The sequence below is a fragment of the Hypanus sabinus genome, chromosome 18, assembly GCF_030144855.1.
Source record: "Hypanus sabinus isolate sHypSab1 chromosome 18, sHypSab1.hap1, whole genome shotgun sequence".
In the NCBI taxonomy this organism is placed as follows: domain Eukaryota; kingdom Metazoa; phylum Chordata; class Chondrichthyes; order Myliobatiformes; family Dasyatidae; genus Hypanus; species Hypanus sabinus.
The window spans coordinates 28363369-28386676 of NC_082723.1; the positions used below are offsets into that span (position 1 = coordinate 28363369).

A 23308-nucleotide genomic window follows, 5' to 3' on the forward strand; every position below is an offset into this window, starting at 1 on the left:
TATAGCTCATCCAAGAGGACCACAACCTTGGTGTAGGGTTTGGAGGCTTGCGTGCCTCAGTGACCCGGAGAGCTATGCTGGCTGAAGCCAGGGTGTTGTGCATTGCCTCTTGGTGGGCCTGCATCTGCCAAACAGGACAAAGGGTAGAGGACAGACTCAGAGTGGTCCACTGGTCCTCCAGGTTCAGGGTTCAGCTCAGGGCTATCAAATCTGACTGGTCAAAAAAAAATTGTTATGTGAACAGCAATGAAGAAGCCTTCTATATCCGTGCATGACTGAGGGCCCTGGACCACACCGGGGGCACAATAGAGCAGATGGCCAAGGACAGACAAGATGGAGGATGTTCATTGCTGCCCTAAATTCCAGTGGCGTAATGGGCAGTAAGTAAGCAAGTAATTAACTATGACTGACCTTAAGATCATTTTACCTCCCTAGCCAACTAAATAAAGGTAGCGATTCCTTTGTCACCTCACGCCACAGCTTGTTATGTGGATGCATAGCAACCATTCATTTGTAATCCAGGACTAATGAACATGAGACATTAGTTCAATTCCCACCACAGCTCTTAGATTCAGCTTAATAAAATAAATCCTGCATTAAAAGTTTGGGCATTATTCTCCCAGTTGGGCCAAGGCTGTAGGAGTTCAATGCTGGTCTGCTCACTGTACCGCACGAAGACACCAGGCAAGGTGTGTTGGAGATTTACGAGGATGTTGTCAGGGCTGGAGGATTATAGAATGCAGAGAGACTGGTTTAGTTGAGACTGTCTCCTTTGGGAATGAGAGGAGATTAAACCGAGATGTTAATTAAGAGGCCGAAACAGGAAGGACCTATTTCCCTTGGTAGAAGACCAATAATCAGGAGGCTTGAGTTAAGTTAATTGGGGGAAGGATTAGACAAGAGAATTGTTCAGCCGAAGAGGGATGAGGTCTGAAACTCACTGCCTGAGTGTGGGTGGCAGAGGCAGACACCCTTGTGATGTTTAATGGATTAACAATGAATTAGGGACTGAGAGGCAGAATGCAGGAGTTCAAAATTCAAAGTGAATTTATTATCAAAATAAGTACAGTACATGTCACCATATACAACCCTGAAATTCATTTTCTCACGGGCATTCACAGTGGAACAATGAAATATTATAGAATCAATGGAAAACTACACGCAAAGACAACAACTGATGTGCTAAAGAAGACAATCTGTACAAACACAAAAAACTATAATAATATTAACAATAAGAAATATGTAACTAAATAATACTGAGAACATGAGTTGTCGTGTCCCTGAAAATGAGTCCAAGGGTTGTGGATTCATTTCAGTATTGAAGTACGGGAAGTTACCCACACCAGTTCAGCTGCCTGAGGTTTGGAAAGCAATAACTGCTCCTAAACCTGGTAGTAAGTGAAGTTATCCACCAGTTCGGGAGCCTGGTGGTGGAAGGATAATAACTGTTCCTGAACCTAAGGCTCCTGTACCTCCTCCCCAATGGCAGCAGTGAGAAGAGAGCGTGGCCTGGACAAGGAAGGTCCTTGATGACAGATGCTGCTTTGTTGTGGCAGCGCTCCTTGTCGATGTGCTCAATGTGGGGACCGGGCTGTTAGGTGGTGTTAGACGAGCTGTTCTATTTCTCATGGACACAATGGGCCGAACTGCCTCCTTCATTGTACATTTCTCTGCGCTTCTATTTCTCAAAGAGTTATATAAGCAGCCCAATAATAACTGAATCATTGTAGAAACAGACTGGTCTGCTAGAGTCCCGTAGGAAGATCATGTGAAAACTCCAAACCTCAACTACCATCTATCATCAGAAGTGTTCCTTCTGCTTAGGATTGTTAGTGGTGCCAATAAATGCTCATCCTAGCTCCTCGTGAAACAACGCGTACAAGGCGTGTTACAGAGTGTGTTCAGCTAAATTAGTTAATCAGTTCACAAGATCAAAGTTCCAAATAAATTTATCATCAAAGTACATATATGTCACTGTATACTACCCTGAGATTAATTTTCTTTCAGGCATTCACAGTGGAACAAAGAAATCCAATAGAATCAATGAAAAATTACACCCAAACAAAGTCTGACAAACAACCTATGGACAAAACAAGACAATCTGCACAAACAGACAAAATAATAGCAAATAAAAACAATACCAAATAAATCACACTGAGAACATCGGTTGTAGAGTCCTTCAGAGTGAGGAATCAGTTCAGTGTTGAGTGAGTGAAGTTATCCACACTGGTTCAGAAACCTGATGGCTGAGGGGTAATAAGTGTTCCTGAACCTGGTGGTGTGGGACCTGAAGCTCCTGTAGCTCCTTCCTGGTGGCAGCAGTGAGAAGAGAGCATGGCCTGGACGGCAAAGGTCCTTGATGATGGATTATTTTTCACCAAGTCACGATGAAGTTTTGTTTTGCATGCCATCCACACAGATGAGTTCATCACATCAGTACATTGAGGTAGTACAAGGGAAATCCAGAACAGAATGTGGAATAAAGTGTTACAAAGGACAGTGTAGGTAGACAATAATGTAAGGCAACTGTTCCGCATGGGACCACAAGAAACTGCAATCAACCTCCCCTCCATGGACTCTGGACGCTGCCTGCACTTCTCACTGCCTCAGTAAAGCAGCCAGTGTTACCTAAAATCCCACCAACCCCAGACGTTCTCTCTCCTCCCCTCTCCCGTCAGGTTAAAGATACGAAAGCTGAAAGCACGTACCACAGGGCTCAAGGACAGTTTCTATTCGCCTCTATCAGACTCTTGAACACTGTTCCCTCTAGCTGAACAGGTGTGTGGCCACACAAAAACTGAAATGCCCCCACGCACATAGTCTTTGCTGCAACACAACTGGGATTTTCTTTTATAGAATGTTAATATAATATGAAATCTATGTTAATATAATTGTGAATGCCCTGTAATTAATTGTGTTCACGAATATAATTCATACTTTTTCTAGATAATAAACATGCCATAAGCTTGAAACATTTTAGAGCTTCAACACATTTTCACTGTCAGCGTTTCCAGTTTGAACACTTTTATGAATTGTGACAATAAACACAGAATGGAAGAAGTTAGCTCATTATTAATAAACTGCCATTTAGTCCATATTCACTGTATGCATATTTTAGTAAGTCATCTGGAGTGCTGTGCAGTTTTCAGGAAGTGTAAAACTTTCCTATTCAGAGCAATAGTTGGTCTGCACAGCTCTAAAACAAAATTAGATGGTATATTGCTTTTGAACGGACCTCTTGGCTTCACAATTTACCTCATTATGACCTTGCACCTTACTGCTTACCTGCACTGCACTCTCTCAGTAGCTGTTACACTTTATGCTGCATGGTAACAGCTTTACCTTGCTCTACAATATACTGTATAATGAGCTGATCTGTAAGAACAGCACACGAGATGGGCTTTTCACTGGATCTTGATACTTCTGACAATAATAAACCAATTCCAAAACAAATACCAAAGGTATAGCATTGTGCAAAGTCTGAGGCACATACTTATGGATGGGATGTCCAAGACTGTTGCATGGTACTGTAGTAATTCTATGTATTATACTGTAGTAATTCACACTGTACTGTGGCCACAAAAAAAAAACAAATTTCATGACATACTGTACGTGTGCAATTGCAAACCCGATTTTGATATGGGTCTCTCTTGTCGACTGAGAGTGGGGAGGGGGCGCAGAGAGGGGAACCGAAGTTGGGAAAAGGTGAAGGGAGAGGGGAGCGAGCAGGAAGCACCAGAGATCCATTCTGGAATGATCGATAAACCAGTTATTTGGAATCAAATAACCTTGCCTGGTGTCTCGTGGCTTGCTGTGTCTACACCCAACCCCCCCCCCCCCCCCCACCCCTGGCACTTACTCTCCTCTATCTGACCCACACCCCTCCTGAGGTGGTCAACTTTCACCATTCCCAATGTCCTATGCTCCCACCATAGTTACAGACTCACTCTCCGCTCCACAGTACTGTAGACTGTGAGGTCAAAAGTCCTAGGGGACCCTTCAATAGTCTTTTAACAGTGCTCTGAAAAGTTCAAAATTGTTAAAGCACGAGTCCTCTTTTAACAGTAGAATATTCTAGACAAACGGGCTCAGTGGTAAAGTCTAGGCCTCAGGCTTGACCCAGGAATTCACAAAGAGTACCATGCTGGAGCCTCCAGAATACTCCCCCAGGATGTGAGTGAGCTCTCTCCCCATACAGTGTGAGTCACCCATACAATTCCTTAACTGTGTTAGATTAACCAGATCTTCACTTCAGTCTCTCGAAAACCAGCATGACAATCCCACAAAAAGGCGCAATCATTTGACAATCCGATTATCTCTCATTAGAAACCCATCAATTCCCTTTCTCCCTCACTCACCTCATAGCCCTCTCACTCTCCACCACCCACAGGCAACCCTTCTTCCCCCAAAAGCCCCTTACTCCCCAATTGTTTATCCCAAATCAACCCCCCCTCGCCTCTCCAGATCTGCTTTGATAGTTCTGTTCCCTGCTTTATTTGACACATGCACATCGAAACATACAGTGAAAACCGTTACTTGTGTCAATGGCCAACACCGGTAGATGCTGTACCTGGGGCAGCCTGCAAGTGTTTCCATGCTTACGGCTCCAACGTTGCGTGTCCACAACTTACTAAAGCCAACCCATGCCTCCTTGGAATGTGGGAGGAAACCCGAGCACCCGGAGTCAGAATCAGAATCGGATACATGTCAAGTACATGCTGTGAAATTTGTTGTTTTGCAGCAGCAGTACGCTGCGATACATAATAATCAAAAGTCTATAAATTACAATGAAAAACATTTTTAAAAATTAAACAATCAGTGTAAAAAGAGAGAAAAACAAATTCTGATGAAGTGTTCATTGTCCATTCAGAAATCTGATGGCAGAGGGGAAGAAGTTGTTCCTGAAGCATTGACTGTGAGCCTTCAGGCTCCTGTACCTCCTCCCTGGCGGTAGCAATGAGAAGAGGGCACGTCCTGGGCGATGGGGGTCCTTAATGATGGATGCTTCTTTTTGAGGCTTCGCCTTGTGAAGATATCCTCGAAGCCGGGGAGGCCGGTGCCCATGATAAAGCTGGCTAAGTTTGCAGATCCCTGCAGCTTTTTCCGGTGCTGTACAGCCGTACCTGACAGCGATGCAACCTGTCGGAATGCTCTCCACAGTACAGCCGTAGAAAGTTGCTACAGTATTTGGTGTCATACCAAGTCTCCTCAAACTCAGGAGAAGATATAACTGCTATCATGCCTTCTTTGTAATTGATTAATATGTTGGGCCCGGGATAGATCGATTCATGACCAAACCATGAATTGGTCCCGAATGGCTTTCACTGTAAAACTTTACTCTCACCCCTAAGCTACCCCGATCGGATTCAGCTGAATTGAGGACTTGATAACCGATTGGCCATTGTAATCCATGAATGCGTTTGTTTGCAGATAGATGTTGAAACAGTTTGTTGTACTGGTCCAGGGAGCTCATCTGGCACAGTGGGCAGATGGGAGTCCAGTGATGGGCCAAGTGCAGAGGGAGTGACACCGACACGGTTAACAGTTCTCAGAGGTTTAACAAGAACTGTGCAGGTCAAAGGAAAATAGTAAGCATTAGGCCAACAGGGCTGCTTACTAAAAACTCTCCAACTAACTGAAAACTGATGCCATCGCTGCAGTTCGAAAGCAGTAGCCTAGAACTAAGTTAACACCGTTCCTTTAACAGCGTCTACTGAGATGCCTTGGCACTCATCATGATCGCTGCAGTAAAAAGAAAGGATTTTCTGCAAGATTCGTCAGATGAGGCCACCTGGGTAGCATTTGGGAACAGAAAGGGATCAGTCATTTTGCTGTTGGTATATCGGTATTTGCTGAGAGTCGGCGGGAAATAGAACATAGAACAGTTCAGTATCGGAACAGGCCCTTCGGCCCACAATGCTGTGCTGGCCAGTCCAGGTGTTTATTACATGGAACGTAGGAGAGTGGGGAGCAAGGTTATAGAAATGTTTACGATTTTGAGAGGCACCGTCAAGGTGGACAATGGTCCATTCACTGTCACAGATGTCCACAACGTGGAGGCCAAGTCATTGGGTATATTTAAAATGGAGCTTGATAGCTTCTGAATGGTTTAATGTCATTTCCAATACACAAGTGTAAAGGAGAATGAAATAATTGTTACAACACACACAAAATGCTGGTGGAACACAGCAGGCCAGGCAGCATCTATAGGGAGAAGCGCTGTCGACGTTTCGGGCCGAGACCCTTCGTAATTGTTAATCTGGATCCGACGCAGCAGAAAAAACCATAATCAGATAAAAAACATAATAATAAATGCTCAGCCAACTGGCTACTATCAAAAACACTCAAACTAACTAAAACTAACATGTCACTGTGGCTTAAAAATACTAACCTGGAACTAAACTCATATCACTCTCTCTAAACCTCTGATCTTTCCTGAAATGTATACTAAGGTAAGCAGGGAGCACTGTTGTCGCTGTGATTGAATCAAGATTCGACAGGACTGAAACCAAAGGACGAGAGTTGAACACACTTACGAAGAAACCCTATTTGGCTGGAACGCGAGTGTCCTCGCAGGTGTGATTGTCATTTTCCATCAGCTGCCCGCCTGTGAGAGTGCCCAGACTCTGCGGTTGTGACATGGACACACGAGTTTTGGACCATGAGGGTGGAGAATCCCACAAATAAGACAGGACTGTGCTCCCAGCTCACAACAAGGGTAGCTGCAGCCTCCTGAAGTTGTTGATTCCTGTGCGTGTAAGGCCTCACCACACATTTCCCAGCTCTTCCCTGCAGTTGAACACACACAAGACTTACAGGAAGGGGAAGTTAGGAGAGGACACAGCAGCCCCCCTCACAGGGCTTCAACATCTCAGAAAGCCTATCCTGGGCAAAGCACATTGATGCAATCATGAAGAAAGCGTGCCTACTTCATTAGGAGTTTGAGTAGATTTGGTAAAACTCAAGCAAATTTCTACAGATATACCATAAATTATATTCTAACTAGGCACCGGTGACCCCTGTTTCCATCCAAGGGGTCAGTGTGGACATGGTGGAGTATTACAAATACCTGGGGATACGAATGGACAATAAACTGGACTGGTCGAAGAACACTGAGGCTGTCTACAAGAAGGGTCAGAGCTGTCTCTATTTCCTGAGGAGACTGAGGTCCTTTAACATCTGCCGGACGATGCTGAGGATGTTCTACAAGGCTGTGGTGGCCAGTGCTATCATGTTTACTGTTGTGTGCTGGGGCAGCAGGCTGAGGGTAGCAGACACCAACAAAATCAACAAACTCATTCGTAAGGCCAGTGATGTTGTGGGGGTGGAACTGGACTCTCTGATGGTGGTGTCTGAAAAGAGGATGCTGTCCAAGTTGCATGCCATCTTGGACAATGACTCCTATCCACTCCATAATGTACTGGTTAGACACAGGAGTACATTCAGCCAGAGACTCATTCCACCGAGATGCAACACTGAGCGTCATAGGAAGTCATTCCTACCTGTGGCCATCAAACTTTACAACTCCTCCCTCGGAGTGTCAGACACCCTGAGCCAATGGGCTGGTCCTGGACTTATTTCCACTTGGCATCATTTACTTATTCTAATTTAATTATTTATGGTTTTATATTGCTGTATTTCTTCACTATTCTTGGTTGGTGCGACTGTAACGAAACCCAATTTCCCTCGGGATCAATAAAGTACATCTGTCCGTCTGTCTGTAGTATGGGGGTACCAATGCATAGGTTACATCATTAAGGATCTTCACAGCCCAGGAGCTGCCCTCTTCTCATTACTACCATCAGGGAGGAGATACTGGAGCCTAAAGACACACACTCAACATTTTAGTAACAGCTTCTTCCCCTCCGCCATCAGATTTCTGAATGGTCCATAAACATTACCTCACCGCTCCTCTTTTACACTTATTCATTTATTTATTATTGTAACTTGCGGTGGTTTTTTTCATGTCTTACACGGTACTGCTGCCACAAAATAGCGAATTTTGCAACATGTGCCAGTGATAATAAACCTAACTGTGATTCTGAACACAGAGCACATTTTAATTAAAGAAGGCAGCATCCATTTGTAAGGACCCTCACCATCCGGGACGTGCCCCCCTTCTCATTACAGCCGTTGGGACGAGGTGCAGGAGCCTGAAGATCCACACTCAGTGTTTGAGGAACAGCTTCTTCCCCTCTACCATCAGATTTCTGAACGCTCCACAAACCCAGAAACATGACCTCATTATTTCTCTTTCGCACGATTCATTTATTTCTTGTAATTTTGATGTGTCGCAGTGTACTGTTGCCACAAAACAAATTTCACCACATACGTCAGTGATAATAAACCGGATTCTGAGTGTTGCTGCTCATGATCATCCAACTCTGACGGCGTCTGAACCTTCCCTCCTACGTGACAGGGACACGGTTTAAGGAAGAGCACGGTCAGCCACTCAACAAACAGGGTACAGGAGCATCAGGTCTGACGGCGGGAGGTAAAAGAGGAGATGCCTTTGCGCTTTTAATGATCGCTGCAGTAAAAAGAAAAAAATTTCTGCAAGATTCGTCAGATGAGGCCACCTGGGTAGCATTTGGGAACAGAAAGGGATCAGTCATTTTGCTGTTGGTATATCGGTATTTGCTGAGAGTCGGCGGGAAATAGAACATAGAACAGTTCAGTATCGGAACAGGCCCTTCGGCCCACAATGCTGTGCTGGCCAGTCCAGGTGTTTATCACCTGGAACGTAGGAGAGCGGGGAGAAAGGTTATAGAAATGTTTACGATTTTGAGAGGCACCGTCAAGGTGGTCAGTGACAGTCTTTACTCCGGATCCATTCATTGCCACAGACGACTGAGGGGACAAGTCATTGGGTATATTTAAAGCAGAGGTTCATAGATTCTAGATTCAAGAGTTAAGATTGTTTAACGTCATTTCCCGTACGCAAGTGTAAAGGAGAACAAAATAATTATTACTCCAGATATGACGCAGTGCAAAAACCACGATAGGTTATATACATAGACTGATAGTATGTCCATAAAGAGATACCAGGCACAGGAGTGTCTGTACAGAAGGTGACTCTGACAGGAGTAATGATTGTATGTCTTATGCTCTTAAAGTCTTAAGACAGGGGAGTCCAAAACCAGAGGATGTGTGTGTTGGGTGAGGGGGAAAAACTTAAACTGGACCTAAGGGGCAACTTTTGCACCCAGAGGAGGGAGAGTAAATGGAACGAGCTGCCAGACGAAGTGATCAAGGCAGTTACAATAACATCATCTAACAAGCATTTGGGCAGAAATGTGGGCGGAACCCAGGAGATCGGGACTAGCTGTGTGGGCACCGTGGCCAGCATGGTGTGATTGGGCCGAATTCACTAGTAAATTGTCTTATTATTGTCACATGTACTGAGGTATAGTGAAAAAAAATGGTCAGCAAAGTAGCAGTTAGCATAACACAATTACAGCAGCAGCGACCCAGGTTCAATTCCCGCCACAGTCTGGAAGGACGTACTCCCAGTGACTGCGTGGGTTTCCGCCGGGTGCTCTGGTTTCCTCCCACAATCCAAAGACGGAGGGTTAGGGTTAGTAAGACGGTGGCATGTTAGGTTGGTGGCAACATTTGCAGGCGGCCCCCAGCACATCCTCGGACTGTGCTGATCATTGAAGCAAATGACACATTTCACTGTATACTTTGATGCACATGTGACAAATAAATCTAATCTTTAAAATACTCCCTTGTATATATTCCATATAGGTCAAGTCATTACAACAGTAGATGGAGGTAAAATAATAACAGTGTGTTACAGAGAAAGGACAGAACTGGCAGACCGTGAAGTGCAAGATCACAATCAGGTAGATCATGAGGTCAAGAGTCACTTGAGCAAATGTGACTGGGTGTGTGGAGTATCAGCGGGGGGAGCATTTTATAAATGTTTCATTTAGAGATACAGCTCGGTAACAACTCTACAGTCCCAAGCCCAGCTGCGAGAGGAGGAAGGTTGGGCATGGAGCTGGCAATCCCATCCCATAAATACCCAGAGCTACAGAAACACCACGACAAAGTTCCAAAGCCCTCATCCCTGGAAAAGGAAGGATCTTCACCCAGAAGATGTATGAAGTTGTGTAGCGAAAGAGGAAGCCACAGGATAGATCAATCGTCCCTCGGCCCAGGACTAAGGGCTCTGACGAGCTGCTGTCGGTGGCCTCTGCCTCAGTGGGTTTGATGGGCTTAAGAAGGAGACAGCACAGTATCAAGCCCTTCTGGCCCAACAAGCCAGTGTCACCAATTAACCTACTAACGCGTACGTCTTTGGAATGTGGGAGGAAACCAGAACTGTCAGAGGAAATGCAAGCAGTCCAGGGAGAATGTACAAACAGTGGTAGGAACTTAGCCAATGTTGCAGGCATACTTCTAGAAAGGGATTGGAAAAATAAGGTTTGTTTTCCATTGAGTGGGAGGTACTGAGGGGCATCTGATAACCAGAACTATCAACAGGACAGAGAAAATAGATAATGGGAAACCTTTTTCTAGAGCAGATATATCTTCAACTACACAGCAAAGAAGGGGTAAGAGCATTTGAGGGGAAATGAAGAAGAACTTTTCTTCTTTATTAGTTATTAGATTAGTAGGTTAGTTAATTTTGCATTATATATATATTTTTCTTTTTTCTGTTTTTTTTTAATATCATATATTACGAAATATCTAGACTTACCATGTTCATATATATACTGTATGGTTCATGTTTTGGTAAACTCATTTATACTGTAACCATTGCTTATGTATTTTTTCATCTGTAATGGGAATTTGTATGTTTGTAATTTCTTTAATAATATATCATTTGTATTTTGTTCATATTATTAATAATAATAAAAAGATTGAGAAAGAAAAGAAAAAGAAGAAGAACCTTGTTCTCCCAGAGGTTGATGGAACGGGTAATTCATTGCCTGAGTACGTGAATCATCAACACATGCAAAGCTATGGACAAAGAGTTGATAAGTGAGTTGGAGGAGCAACACCTCATATTCCACAAAGCTTAGCCTCCAATCTGAAGACATAAACATCGATTTCTCCAACTTCCGGTAATTTCTCCCTTCCCCCATCCCCCATTATGTTTTGTAACTCCAGGAGAAGATTGGGAGTAAAACTTGGGAGAAAGGGGAAACGCGTCTATTTTGTTTTACTTCAGTGAGGTGCACGCGAACGATGTGGTGACATAATGACATCTGCCATTCACGTACTTCTTACATATAAACTATAATGAATTATGCAAGCAAAGAATGCTTAATCAAACAATATATTTACAATATCACTCATATATTACTGAAATATTAAATACACAACACACCCCTTCTCTTTTTTTCATTCCTCATTTTCGTTCCCCTCTCACCTCTTCTCTGCGTCTCACCTGCCTATCACCTCTCTCTGGTTCCTCTCCCCTGCCTTTTCTCCCATGGTCCACTCTCCTCTCCTTTCAGATTTCTTCTTCTTCAGTCCTTCACTTCTTCCACCTATTACCCCCCAGCTTTTTACTTCATCCCTCCTCTCCCATCCGCCAACCTTCCCTCCCCAAACTGGTCTCACCTATCGCCTTCTAGATCATACTTTTACCATCCCCCACCTTCTTACTGGGACTTCCCCCTTCCTTTTCAGTTCTGAATAAGGGCCTTGGTCTGAAATGTCAAATGTTTATTCTTGTCTATAAATGCTGCCTAACTTGCTAAATTCCTCCAGCATTTTCTGTGTGTAACCCAGGTCATGCTCTCTTCTCCCTACTGTCATCAGGAAGAAGGTACAGGAGCCTCAGGACACACAACATCAGGTTCAGGGACAGTTATTACCCCTCAAACATCAGGCTTTTGAACCAAAGGGGATAATTTCACTCAACTTCACTCATCCCATCACTGAAATGTTCCCACAACCAATGGACCCACTCTCAAGGACTCATCGTCTCACATTCTCGATATTTATTACTTATTAATTTATCATTATTATTTCTTTCTTGTATTCGCACAGTTTGTTGTCTTTTGCACACTGGTTGAACACCCAAGTTGGTGCAGTCTTTCATAGATATTGTTATGGTTGTTATCCTCTTCAAGAAAATGAATCTTCAAATTGAAAATGGTAACATATATCTACACTGATAATAAATTTACATTGAACTTTGAACTTATAGTGACCAAGCAACCAACACATCTGCACATTGATGGGAAGTTGGAGGAAACTAAAGCAACTGGGGAAAACCTGAGGAGGATCCAGGGAATGAAAGTGTTAACATATCAGGTGCTCTATACCTAGAGGAGGGGGAGAGGGAGAAAGGTCCTCTATACTGGGGAGGGGGAATCTCATTGAAACCTATTAAATATTGTGAAGCCTAATAGGGTGGGTGAGTCTAAACAGAGGGATATCTGTTTAGAACAGAGATGAGGAAGAATTTCTTTAGCCAGAGGGTGGTGGATCTGAGGAATTCACTGTCACAGACAGCGGTGCAGGATAAGTCACTGGGTATATTAAAAGTGGGGGCTGACAGATTCTTGATTAGTAAGGGTGTCAACACTTACAGGGAGAAGGCTGAGGAATGGGGTTGAGAGGGATAATAAATCAGCCATGATGGAGCAGACTTGATGGGCTGAATGGCCTAATTCTGCTCACATTTCTTATGGTCTAAACCCACGCAGTCACTGGGAGAACATGCAACCTCCACACTGACAGCACCAGAGGGCAAGATTGAATCTGGGTCACAGAAGTTCTCAGCAGCAACACTACCTGCCGCAATGATCTCACTTGTGAAAAGACTTCTCAATACTTTGATCAAATGATCTCAATAGGATAGGCACACAAGAGACTGCAGAGACTGGGGCAACAGACAATCTGCTGAAGGAAATCAAAGTTCAAAGCAAATCAATATCAAAGTACATATACGTCACCATATACAACCCTGAGATTCATTTTCTTGTGGGCATAATCAATAAATCTATAGATTTATTGTGAGTATCGATCATAGGCAAAACTCTCCCACCACTGAGCACGTCTACGAGGAGCGGTGCCACAAAAAAGCAGCACCCATCAAAAGAACCATCGTCCAGGTCGTGCTCCCTTCTCACTGCTGCCTTCAGGAAGGAGGTAGAGGAGCCACCAGGCTCAGGAACAGTTATTACCCCTCAACCATCAGGAAGGAGGTACAGAAGCCACCAGGCTCAGGAACAGTTATAACCCCTCAACCATCAGGAAGGAGGTACAGGAGCCACCAGGCTCAGGAACAGTTATTACCCCTCAACCATCAGGAAGGAGGTACAGGAGCCACCAGGCTCAGGAACAGTTATTACCCCTCAACCATCAGGAAGGAGGTACAGGAGCCACCAGGCTCAGGAACAGTTATAACCCCTCAACCATCAGGAAGGAGGTAGAGGAGCCACCAGGCTCAGGAACAGTTATTACCCCTCAACCATCAGGAAGGAGGTACAGGAGCCACCAGGCTCAGGAACAGTTATTACCCCTCAACCATCAGGAAGGAGGTACAGGAGCCACCAGGCTCAGGAACAGTTATTACCCCTCAACCATCAGGAAGGAGGTACAGGAGCCACCAGGCTCAGGAACAGTTATAACCCCTCAACCATCAGGAAGGAGGTAGAGGAGCCACCAGGCTCAGGAACAGTTATTACCCCTCAACCATCATGAAGGAGGTAGAGGAGCCACCAGGCTCAGGAACAGTTATAACCCCTCAACCATCAGGAAGGAGGTAGAGGAGCCACCAGGCTCAGGAACAGTTATTACCCCTCAACCATCAGGAAGGAGGTACAGGAGCCACCAGGCTCAGGAACAGTTATTACCCCTCAACCATCATGAAGGAGGTACAGGAGCCACCAGGCTCAGGAACAGTTATAACCCCTCAACCATCAGGAAGGAGGTAGAGGAGCCACCAGGCTCAGGAACAGTTATTACCCCTCAACCATCATGAAGGAGGTACAGGAGCCACCAGGCTCAGGAACAGTTATAACCCCTCAACCATCAGGAAGGAGGTAGAGGAGCCACCAGGCTCAGGAACAGTTATTACCCCTCAACCATCATGAAGGAGGTACAGGAGCCACCAGGCTCAGGAACAGTTATAACCCCTCAACCATCAGGAAGGAGGTACAGGAGCCACCAGGCTCAGGAAGTTATTACCCCTCAACCATAATGCTCTTGAACCAAAGGGGATAACTTCACTCAACTTCACTTGCCCCACATTTGAAATGTTCCCACAACCTAGGGACTCACTTTCAAGCACTTTTTTACAACTCACATTCTCAGGACCTTTTTTTGCACAATTTATCTGCTTTGGCACATTGGTTGTTTTTTCATCTTTTTTATGTAGTTTTTCAAAAAATACTATTATATTTCTTTATTTCCCTGTAAATGCCTACAAGAAAATGAAGGGGCATTATAGTGACAATGGAGGAGCTTTGATAATAAATTTGCTTTGACTTTGAACAGCATCTGGAGGAGGAAACACCATGTTGAAATTTCCAGTCGAAACCTTTCATCTGGACAGTTCCAGGGTGTTGACTACGGCACAGGACCAGTAAGAGCTGCAGAAAGTTACAAACTCAGCCAGCGTCATCATGGGCAGTGGCCTCCCAGCATGGGGGACATTGTCACAAGGAGATGCCTCAACAAGGTGGCATCCATTATTAAGGAACCCCCATCACCCAGGACGTTGCTATCATCAAAGAGACGGTACAGGAGCATGAAGACAACCACCTCATCATTTTTAGTAACAGTTTCTAAAAATGGAAATTGAACCCATGAAGACAACCTTGCTATTTTTACTCCTCAATGTATTACTGCTACAAAGCAACAAATTGTATGACATATGCTAGTGATATTAACCCTGATTCTGATGACAATAATTCCTTTCCTCCCACAGATGCTGCTCGCCCCATCGAACACCTCCAGCAGCTTGTTTAATAAGATGCCATCTATAATGTCCCTTGTACCCAATTTCTTTCAGCTTAACTGTCCCAGAAGTGATCTAATCTGTTATTTTTTATTTCCCAGAGAAATTCAAAAATTCTGTAGACAATTCATCTCCAAAAAGGTTTGTCTCTCCTCCTATCCTGGAAAGGTGTTTATTTGGTTTGAATTTTACAAATTACCAGATTAAAATTAATACTTTTCACCCACAAACTCGCAGTCTTATTTTAAAATCCAATGTATAGAACATTAGTTACAACACAGTACAAGCCTTTCAGCCCACAAGATTATGCCAACATTTTAACTCATCCAAGATCAATTCTTGCCTTCCTTCACACACAGCCCTCCAGTTTTCTATCACCCATGTGCTTATCTAAGAGATTCTTAAATGCTCCTAATGTATTAGCCTCTGTCACCACCCCTGGTAGTGCATTCCATGCATCCACCACTCTGTGTAAAAAAAATAGATATTCTTATTGTAATTAGAACATATTTTATGCATTGCACCATACTGCTCCCGCAAAACAACAGATTTTACAATATATGTCAGTGATAATGAACCTGATTCTGATTAATTTTATAATTTCTGTGCCTGGTTATGTTCCTTTGTCAATCACTCCTAAAGTGCCTTTAAGTCAAAGGGAAGTCAGCAATAAAACTATCTCCATCAATGCTCCTGGTATCCTGGGTTTCCTGCCTTATTCACATCCTCCTGCTCATGAAGCCCTTTGGAGAAGATGAAATAATCCCTAAATGTTTCTTGCCATCGTATCTTGCTCCAGTACCAACCAACCTATTGAAAAATGTTATTCTTCTGTGTGGAACCTTAAACACAGCACATCGAACATTACAGCACAGCCCCTTTGACGCACGATTTTATGCCGACCGTTTAACCGAACCTATGATCAATCTAACCCTTCTCTTCTGAAGAGCCCTCCATTTTTCTATCATCTATGAGCCTATCTAAGAGTTTCTTAAATGTCCCTAATGTATCTGCCTCCACCCTGGCAGAGTGTTCCACGTACCCACCATTCTCTGTCTAAAAAAACTTTCCCATCACATCCCCCCTGTACTTTCCTCCAATCACCTTAAAACTATGTCAGCAGTTGTTGGTGGACACCTCCAGGTTCACTGGGTTCCCACACCACCAGGTTCAGGAAGTTATTACTCTCCAACATCAGGCTCCTGAACCGGCGTGGATAACTTCACCCACCACAAATCTGAACGGGTTCCACGACCTACAGACTCACGTTCAAGGACTCTTTACAAATCATGTTCTCAATGTTATAAATACAAGAGATTCTGCAGACGCTGGAAATCCAGAGGAGCACACATAGTATGCTGGAGGTACTCAGCAGGTCAGTCAACATCGATGGGAAGAAACAAGGAGTCAAAGTTTTCAGCCCAGGACCTGATGAAGGGTCTCTGGCCAAAGTGGCAACTCTTCATTCCTTTCCACAGATGCTGCCTGACCTGCAAAGTTCTCAGTAGTATTTATTTTTTATTTGCACAGTTCGTCTTCTTTTGCACATTGGTCGTGTGTCAGTCTTTGTCTGTTTATATATAGTTTTTCATAAACTATTGCATTTTTTTTCTGTAAATGCTCCCAAGAAGTGAATTTCAAGATTGTATATGATAACTTTGATAATAAATTTTGTTGGAACATTGGGAAAGGAGATGTGTTAAAGGAACCGAGTGGATCAGAAGTGGAGAGAGGGAGCAGGATACCCGAAATGAGAGGATTCAGCGTTCATGTTGAAGATTACTCAGTTAGAACGTGGAGAGCATTCTGACCGGTTGCATCACTGTCTGGTGCGGAGGGGCCACTGCACAGGATCGGAAAAAGCTGCAGAAAGTTGTAAACTCAGCCAGCTCCATCCTGGGCCCCAGCCTCGCCAACATCGAGGAAACCTTCAGAATTCAATGCCAAAAGAAGGTGCATCCATCATGAAGGACCCCCATCACCCAGGACATGCCCCCTTCTCATTGCTACCATCAGGGAGGAGGCTCACACTTAACACTTCAGGAATGGCTCCACCATCAGATTTCTGAATGGACAAAGAACCCGTGAACACTTCCTCACTGTTTTTTTCCCCGTTTTTTTGCTCTTTTTCTAATACTTTAATTTAATTTTAATATACAGTATATATACTTATTGTAATTTATATATTTTTATTTGTATTGCAACGTACTGCTGCTGCAAAACAATAAATATATGCCAATGATATTAAACGTTATTCCGACCCTGGCTTTTCCCGAGATTGCATCCGGCCTCACCCTGGCAGTGGAGGAGGCTGCGGAAAGGTAGGTCAGAGTGGAGTCGGCCAAGGGAGTGGAAATGACTTGTAACACGGAGCCATTTTCCTTCTACAACTTCAGATCTGCATTTTAAGATTGCAAATCCAAATTGAGTTAGGCACCCCTTGCACAGAACCCTGCTTAAGAAATCTTTGCAAAAATCATTGGGAGTCTTAACTTCTGAAAGACACAAAAAAAAACCATTAGGCCGTAGGGCAAAGGAGCAGAATTAGGCCATTCGGCCCATCCAGTCTGCTCCGTTATGACTGATTTATTACCCCTCTCAACCCCATTTTCCTTCTTCTGCCCATAACCTTTGACGTTCTGATTAATCAAGAAACTAACCTCCGTTGTAAACATACACAATGACCTGGCCGCCACTGTCGTCTGAACTCCAGAAATTCACAACCCTGTGTCTAATGAAATAAAACAAAAGTTTATTTCAGCCTTCCTACTTATAGGCTGAAAGTTTAGGATTTTCTTTTCTGTCGCTCTACCAAGGGGAAATGGATCGAGGATTTTTCAATGCTGTTTGTTCAGGGGGAGAAGATTATCTGGCCTCCCCCGTCGACTGTCCAGTAAATAGTTTGCAGGTCCCGCGACTGCCTCCAGGGGGAGATAGTGGTCTAGAATCCGTGTCCGCTTTCATAACCGTAACTAACCTTCCTCCAGCAACACGAATGAAGAAAGAAATTAAAGTCTCCGTACTGATTGCAAAATACCAGCTAAATAAATATCACAAAATTATAACCCCGTAGTTACCGATCAGTGTTGCACTTTCAACCACCTGACTCTCCCCACGTTAGATATGTCTGTTTATAGAACTCTAATTATATCACACGCGTTGTGAAATTAAACGTGGTCCACTGCACGATAATGCTAACGTTTAAGGCCTGCTTTGGAAAAGCAAGGAAGGTGTTTTCTGAGGTGGAGGGAGATTCTTCCAATGTACAGAAGTTTCAAAGGGTTAACAGCTCCTGATCGCCACTCAAGACCTTGAATTACCGCAAACCGGCCCACCGTTTTGAAATGATATCTGGATAGATAACACCAACGGCCTTTACACATTCCCAATTAAACCCAGAACACTTGTTGAATATAGTCTTGCGCGGGAAAGGGGGCTGTATAACCCGATTTGATGCCACTTTCTAATAAATGGTAGAAATTCTTGCTACCCAGTTTGCCCCCCCGTAACAAAAACTAAATTATAACCCTGTTGTAGGTATTAACCGCCACCTCGATCTGCCGCGTAAAGGCGATGCTCACACCGCACGTCCGGGTCATAGACCCTCCGATTTGATCAGATTTTCTGATGTAATCCAATTTTAAGAGAATTCAGAGCCCCTAAGACGATCGCCGTTTAAATTTCCATCTGGATCACCTACTTCAGCTCAATACCGGGGCTTTGAGGAATAGATGTGAAAACTACGGCGCCAGACACCAACGAGTGACCCAAAGAGATTGTCAAAACACAGGGTTGTTAGCCGGGTTCCCCCTCTCACTGCAAGCTCGCGATTTTAATCATTACTTCCAAGAGCGGGAAAAAATCTATGTGGTAAACATTAAATATAACTGGGTGCTGGCGTGTAAGGAAATATCAAATCGCCTTTCTTTGTCTTTTGCCTAAAAGCCTTTTGTTGTAAATGGGGTTTTTTCTCTCTCTCCTCTCGCGCGGTGTTAAATTAAACGACTGGTACTCTTCTTTGAGAGAATTGTAGTGCGCGTTTTATGTATAACAACAAGGTGTTTGGTGACTGGAATATGTAAATTAGTAGGCAATAGACTTTAATTAGCATAACTGAAGCTAGTGGATGAAGTAATTCATATAATGAGTGAAACATGAATATATTGACAAATTTCCGCTGAATCCGGGAGAAAACTGCGTTCTGAGAAAGAAAACCCGCAATTTCACGAGGCTGGTCGGATTTTAATAGAAGAATCGTTCTAGTTAACCCTCCAAAACCTCTCTATTACCCCGTCACTGCACTGTACTGTAAAACACTTTAAACCTCTTTTTATAATGAATTTTACATTGTAAATACACGCCTGTATTTATATACGGTTTATCCCATACCCGCACTTTATTTTATTTTATTTATTCGTTATAAGTTTTGTTTGTATATAATTCTTTGTTCTTGATAATTTTTGAATGTTGTTGTTTTTGTTGGCCAACACACCATGGCAAATGTATACGGCGAATAAAGTTGATCCTGGATCTTACAAGGTCCAAAATAAGTAAAGTTCTGGTCGAAAAAATAGGTTCGACTCAATAAAACTGCGGGGTAAAATAATAGGAATTCGCCAGTGTGATTTTAAACTGTTAATGTGCAGTTTCCTACAATGAGCGGGTCTACAGATGTTGACTCTTTTTAAAAAACAGGCGTCGTTCTAAACTCTGGGAGGACTTGGGGAGTTACAGAGACTCGGGGGAACAGTCGATTACATATGTGATTGCTGGAGCCGCTACTTACTCGGCTTTCTGCTGTAAAGCTAAATGGTGCCGAACGGGAAGGAATACGAACATGTGCAAATTCGTCACTTTATGCAAATAAATTTAATCATTTTCGCAGCTTGCAGGTTGTTAGGGGGAAATTATCATTCCCTATAACGGCTACTTTCAAAATTAAAGAAATACAAATGCGGGCATCCAATACAAATAACCTCTCCAATTGCTTTGATCTGTGTTCAGTAATAGCGGCAGTGTTCACAGAGAGAAACGTGTAACTATTGATCAATAATTACGCAATTCTGAATCAATTAATTGCCCTTCTTCAAAATGAAATTTAAGCAGTTGTTTGGTATGAATTTAGCGAAGATGTTACGAAAAGAAAAGCTTGGTGTGAAGTTTTCTCCGCGCTCGTTGGGAAACCCCGAGGGATTTGTTAGATTGCACAGGTGTTCCGCTCCGAACCAGCCCGTCGTTCCACAAGATTTCACTCATTGATGTTACTGGCCACAAACACTGGCTCTCTCCCGGAAAGGCGCCAAAAATGAACCCCCGCCCCCCCCCCCCTCCCATCGCCACCCCACTGAAGAGCAGAAAATGGGAGTATAAAAAGAGAAACCCTTAGCAAAGAAAGTCCCGGGATCTCTGACCTGTTTTCCACTTGTCAATCTCCATTCTTGTCTCAAACCTTCCTCAGAGTCTCCCCACCCCCCCCACCCCCCCTCCAGCTCTCTAAAGACCAAGCACGGAGCGGTAATAGTCTCCAGTAAACTCATGGAATCTCTGAAAGCAAATTGGTGCCTTCTAAAGCAACCGCAGCAAAGGCGGTTCCGTGATATCGGACCTTATTCCGTCTTGACGGTGTCCAGTTCGGATCTACGCAAGTGTGCGCTAAAACGTGGACCTGCACTATAGGTTCCACGTTGTGGTCAGAAACAGAGAGAGAGAGAGAGAAAAAAAAACAATTATTTACTAACAACAATTCGCTTTAGGAATCTACACTAACTTCCTGGCGGACGTCGTGTATGTTTGACTGCTGGGGCAGAAAGTACCAGTTGGGTTGAGAGGGGCTGACGCTCCCCATTGTGAAGACCCTTAGAGAGGATCGGACAGTCCTTCCCGCCAGAACTGACCATCATTAGTGCGCAGGGCCCCACCGCACAGGATCGGAAAGAGCTGCAGAAAATTGTCAACTCGGACAGCTCCATCATGGGCACCGGCCTCCCCAGCATTCAAAACTCGATGTCTCAAAAGGGTATCATCCATCATTGAGAACCCCCATCACCTCTTCTCATTGCCACCATCAAGGAGGAGGGACAGGAGCCTAAAGACACACACTCAGGAACAGTTCTTGCCCTCTGCCGTCAGATTTCTGAATGGACATTGGACCCATGTGCACTACCTGACTACTACTCATCTCTCGTTGCTCTACTTACTTAATTATATACGTCCGTGTGCTTATTGTAATTTATTGTTTTACTGTGTTTTGCTGCTGCCGCAAAACAACAAATTTCACGCCAAATGCCTGTTTTTAAACCCGATTCTGACCGGTTCTCAGAACGCCACACGTGTTTGAGCCGCAATCGACTGTAAAACGCACCAAAACTTACACTGTCAAATTCTCGCCCCGATTCCACCCCGAGTGGCACTCGGCTTTGGGCAGCTGAATCCCAGAGTTTACAAATGTTTCAGTTTATGATATTCCGTTTTTTTTCCTTCTTTTGAGATTCTCCCGCTCGCTTTAACACCGCTGAGAACCCCCGAGAAGTGCGCTAAAGTATAGCTTCAACCCCGCCGATGTTAGACCATTAAACGCTCCCTTAGTACGATAAGATAGTCACTTGACCTCACAATCTACCTCATTGCACCTTATTGTCGACCTGATCTGCTCTTTCTCTGCAACTAACATTTTATCCCGTATTCTGTTATTGCTTCCAACCTTGAGACTTCGGAACAGGATCAGACCATTCGGTCCATCAAGTCTGCTCCACCATTTACTCGCGGCTAATGCATTATCCCTCTCAATCCCATTCTCCTGTCATCTCCCCATAACCCCTTACTAATCGAGAAACTATCCGCTCGCTGCTGCCCTGAACGGATGGGCCTCACTGTATCTCGGTATCTGTTACAATAATAGACCAATTTAACAGTTCCCGACATACAATTTCACCTCGGGTTTAGACGCGTCTTGGTAAAATGCCCTGCCATGGTTGGGCTGTGGCGTCACATCTCTCCTGATCCCTATTCACCCGAAGGAAAACGCCGCGCTCACCTCGCCAGCAAGCTGGACAGGGTTTGGGGTTGTTTATCCAAGAACAGGGCAAATGAACCCCTGTCAGGTCGTCCTCCTCAAACTGGCGGCCCAGTCAGCGGGTTTATTGAAAGCAGTGGTTCAAAGGTTCTTGATTTCTCATGGCGTCAAGAGTTACCGGGAAAAGACAGGAAAATGGGGCTGAGCAGGAGAGTAAATCAGCCCTAATCGAACGGCGGAGCAGATTCCACGAGCAGAATGGCTTAATTCTGCCCCTAAATATTAAGTACTTATCGACTATGAGGGGCATCTAGAGGGAGTGAGATGGAAAACGCGTCCCATATCACTCCCTTTCCGCCCCACACCACCCGCACAGAACCCGTCTTCCAAATCAATCGCCTCCTTCATCAATACGGCCCTCCGCCCCCCCCCCACCACTCCCGTACCTCATCGTTTTGCCTCAGTTCTTGAGTTAGTATGTGTTTTGCAAAGTGGTTGAAACAATTTGCAAACTGTCTTCAGGACTGTTCCCAGAACGTCACTGGAGAGTTGGGCCTGAACTGAGAGAGTGTCTCTTTAAGAATATTGACGTGTAAAAATAGCTCAGTAAACAGGAGGTGAAAGGTCGCTCCAGAAAGCTGGAAAGCACAAAGCCCTAACATATGCACGTGCACATACACACACACACGCACTCACACACACACACACACGCACTCACACACACACACACACACACACACACTCACACACACACACACACACACTCACACACACACTCACACACACATACAAACACACTCACACACAAACACACTCACACACACACACGTACACACACACACAAATGCTATCTCTCACACATAAACAATCTCCTCCCCTCTTTCTCTCTCACACACACACACTCACATACACACATCAACACACACTACAACCGTACACACATTTAATACAGAAACACGATCTCTCTCTCTGTCTCACACAAACACACACGCACACACGTGGGAGGGAATCTTGGGTCGACACCAGCGGCTCCCAGCAACTACAGACAGCAAAACTATAAGTTTCTCATAAGGAACTTTGCCCCAAGCTTAGGCGCATCTTGGACAAATAGCCTGCCATGGAAGGGCAGGTGATGGGTGTGGAACCACATCTCTCCTGTTCCCTTTCCCCAGGAGGAGAAGGCTGTGCGCCCCACTTTAAAGTGTGGGGCATTGTTTTCTGTGATTGGACAGTACCACCTCACACAGTGTATGATCATGAAGGGTATAGATTGGCTTTCACCGCTGAAGTTGCGTGAGACCGGAACCAGAGGTCACGGGTTCACGGTGAAAGATGAAATGCTGAAGACGAACCTGAGGGGGACCTTC

General features: G+C 44.3%; 1 protein-coding gene across 2 annotated transcripts in view; it reads right to left on the minus strand.

Annotated features, from left to right (window-relative positions):
- LOC132407439 (LIM/homeobox protein Lhx2-like) overlaps positions 1-23308 on the minus strand; it is a 55996-nt gene that overhangs the window by 27354 nt on the left and 5334 nt on the right. Inside the window, exon 4 of one of the 2 annotated variants that reach the window (XM_059993942.1) lies at positions 11924-11928. The exons of the other annotated variant lie outside the window; for it this stretch is intronic. Coding sequence (XP_059849925.1) covers positions 11924-11928 — 5 coding nt within the window. The remainder of the gene's footprint in view (positions 1-11923; positions 11929-23308) is intronic. 2 annotated transcript variants of the gene reach the window in all.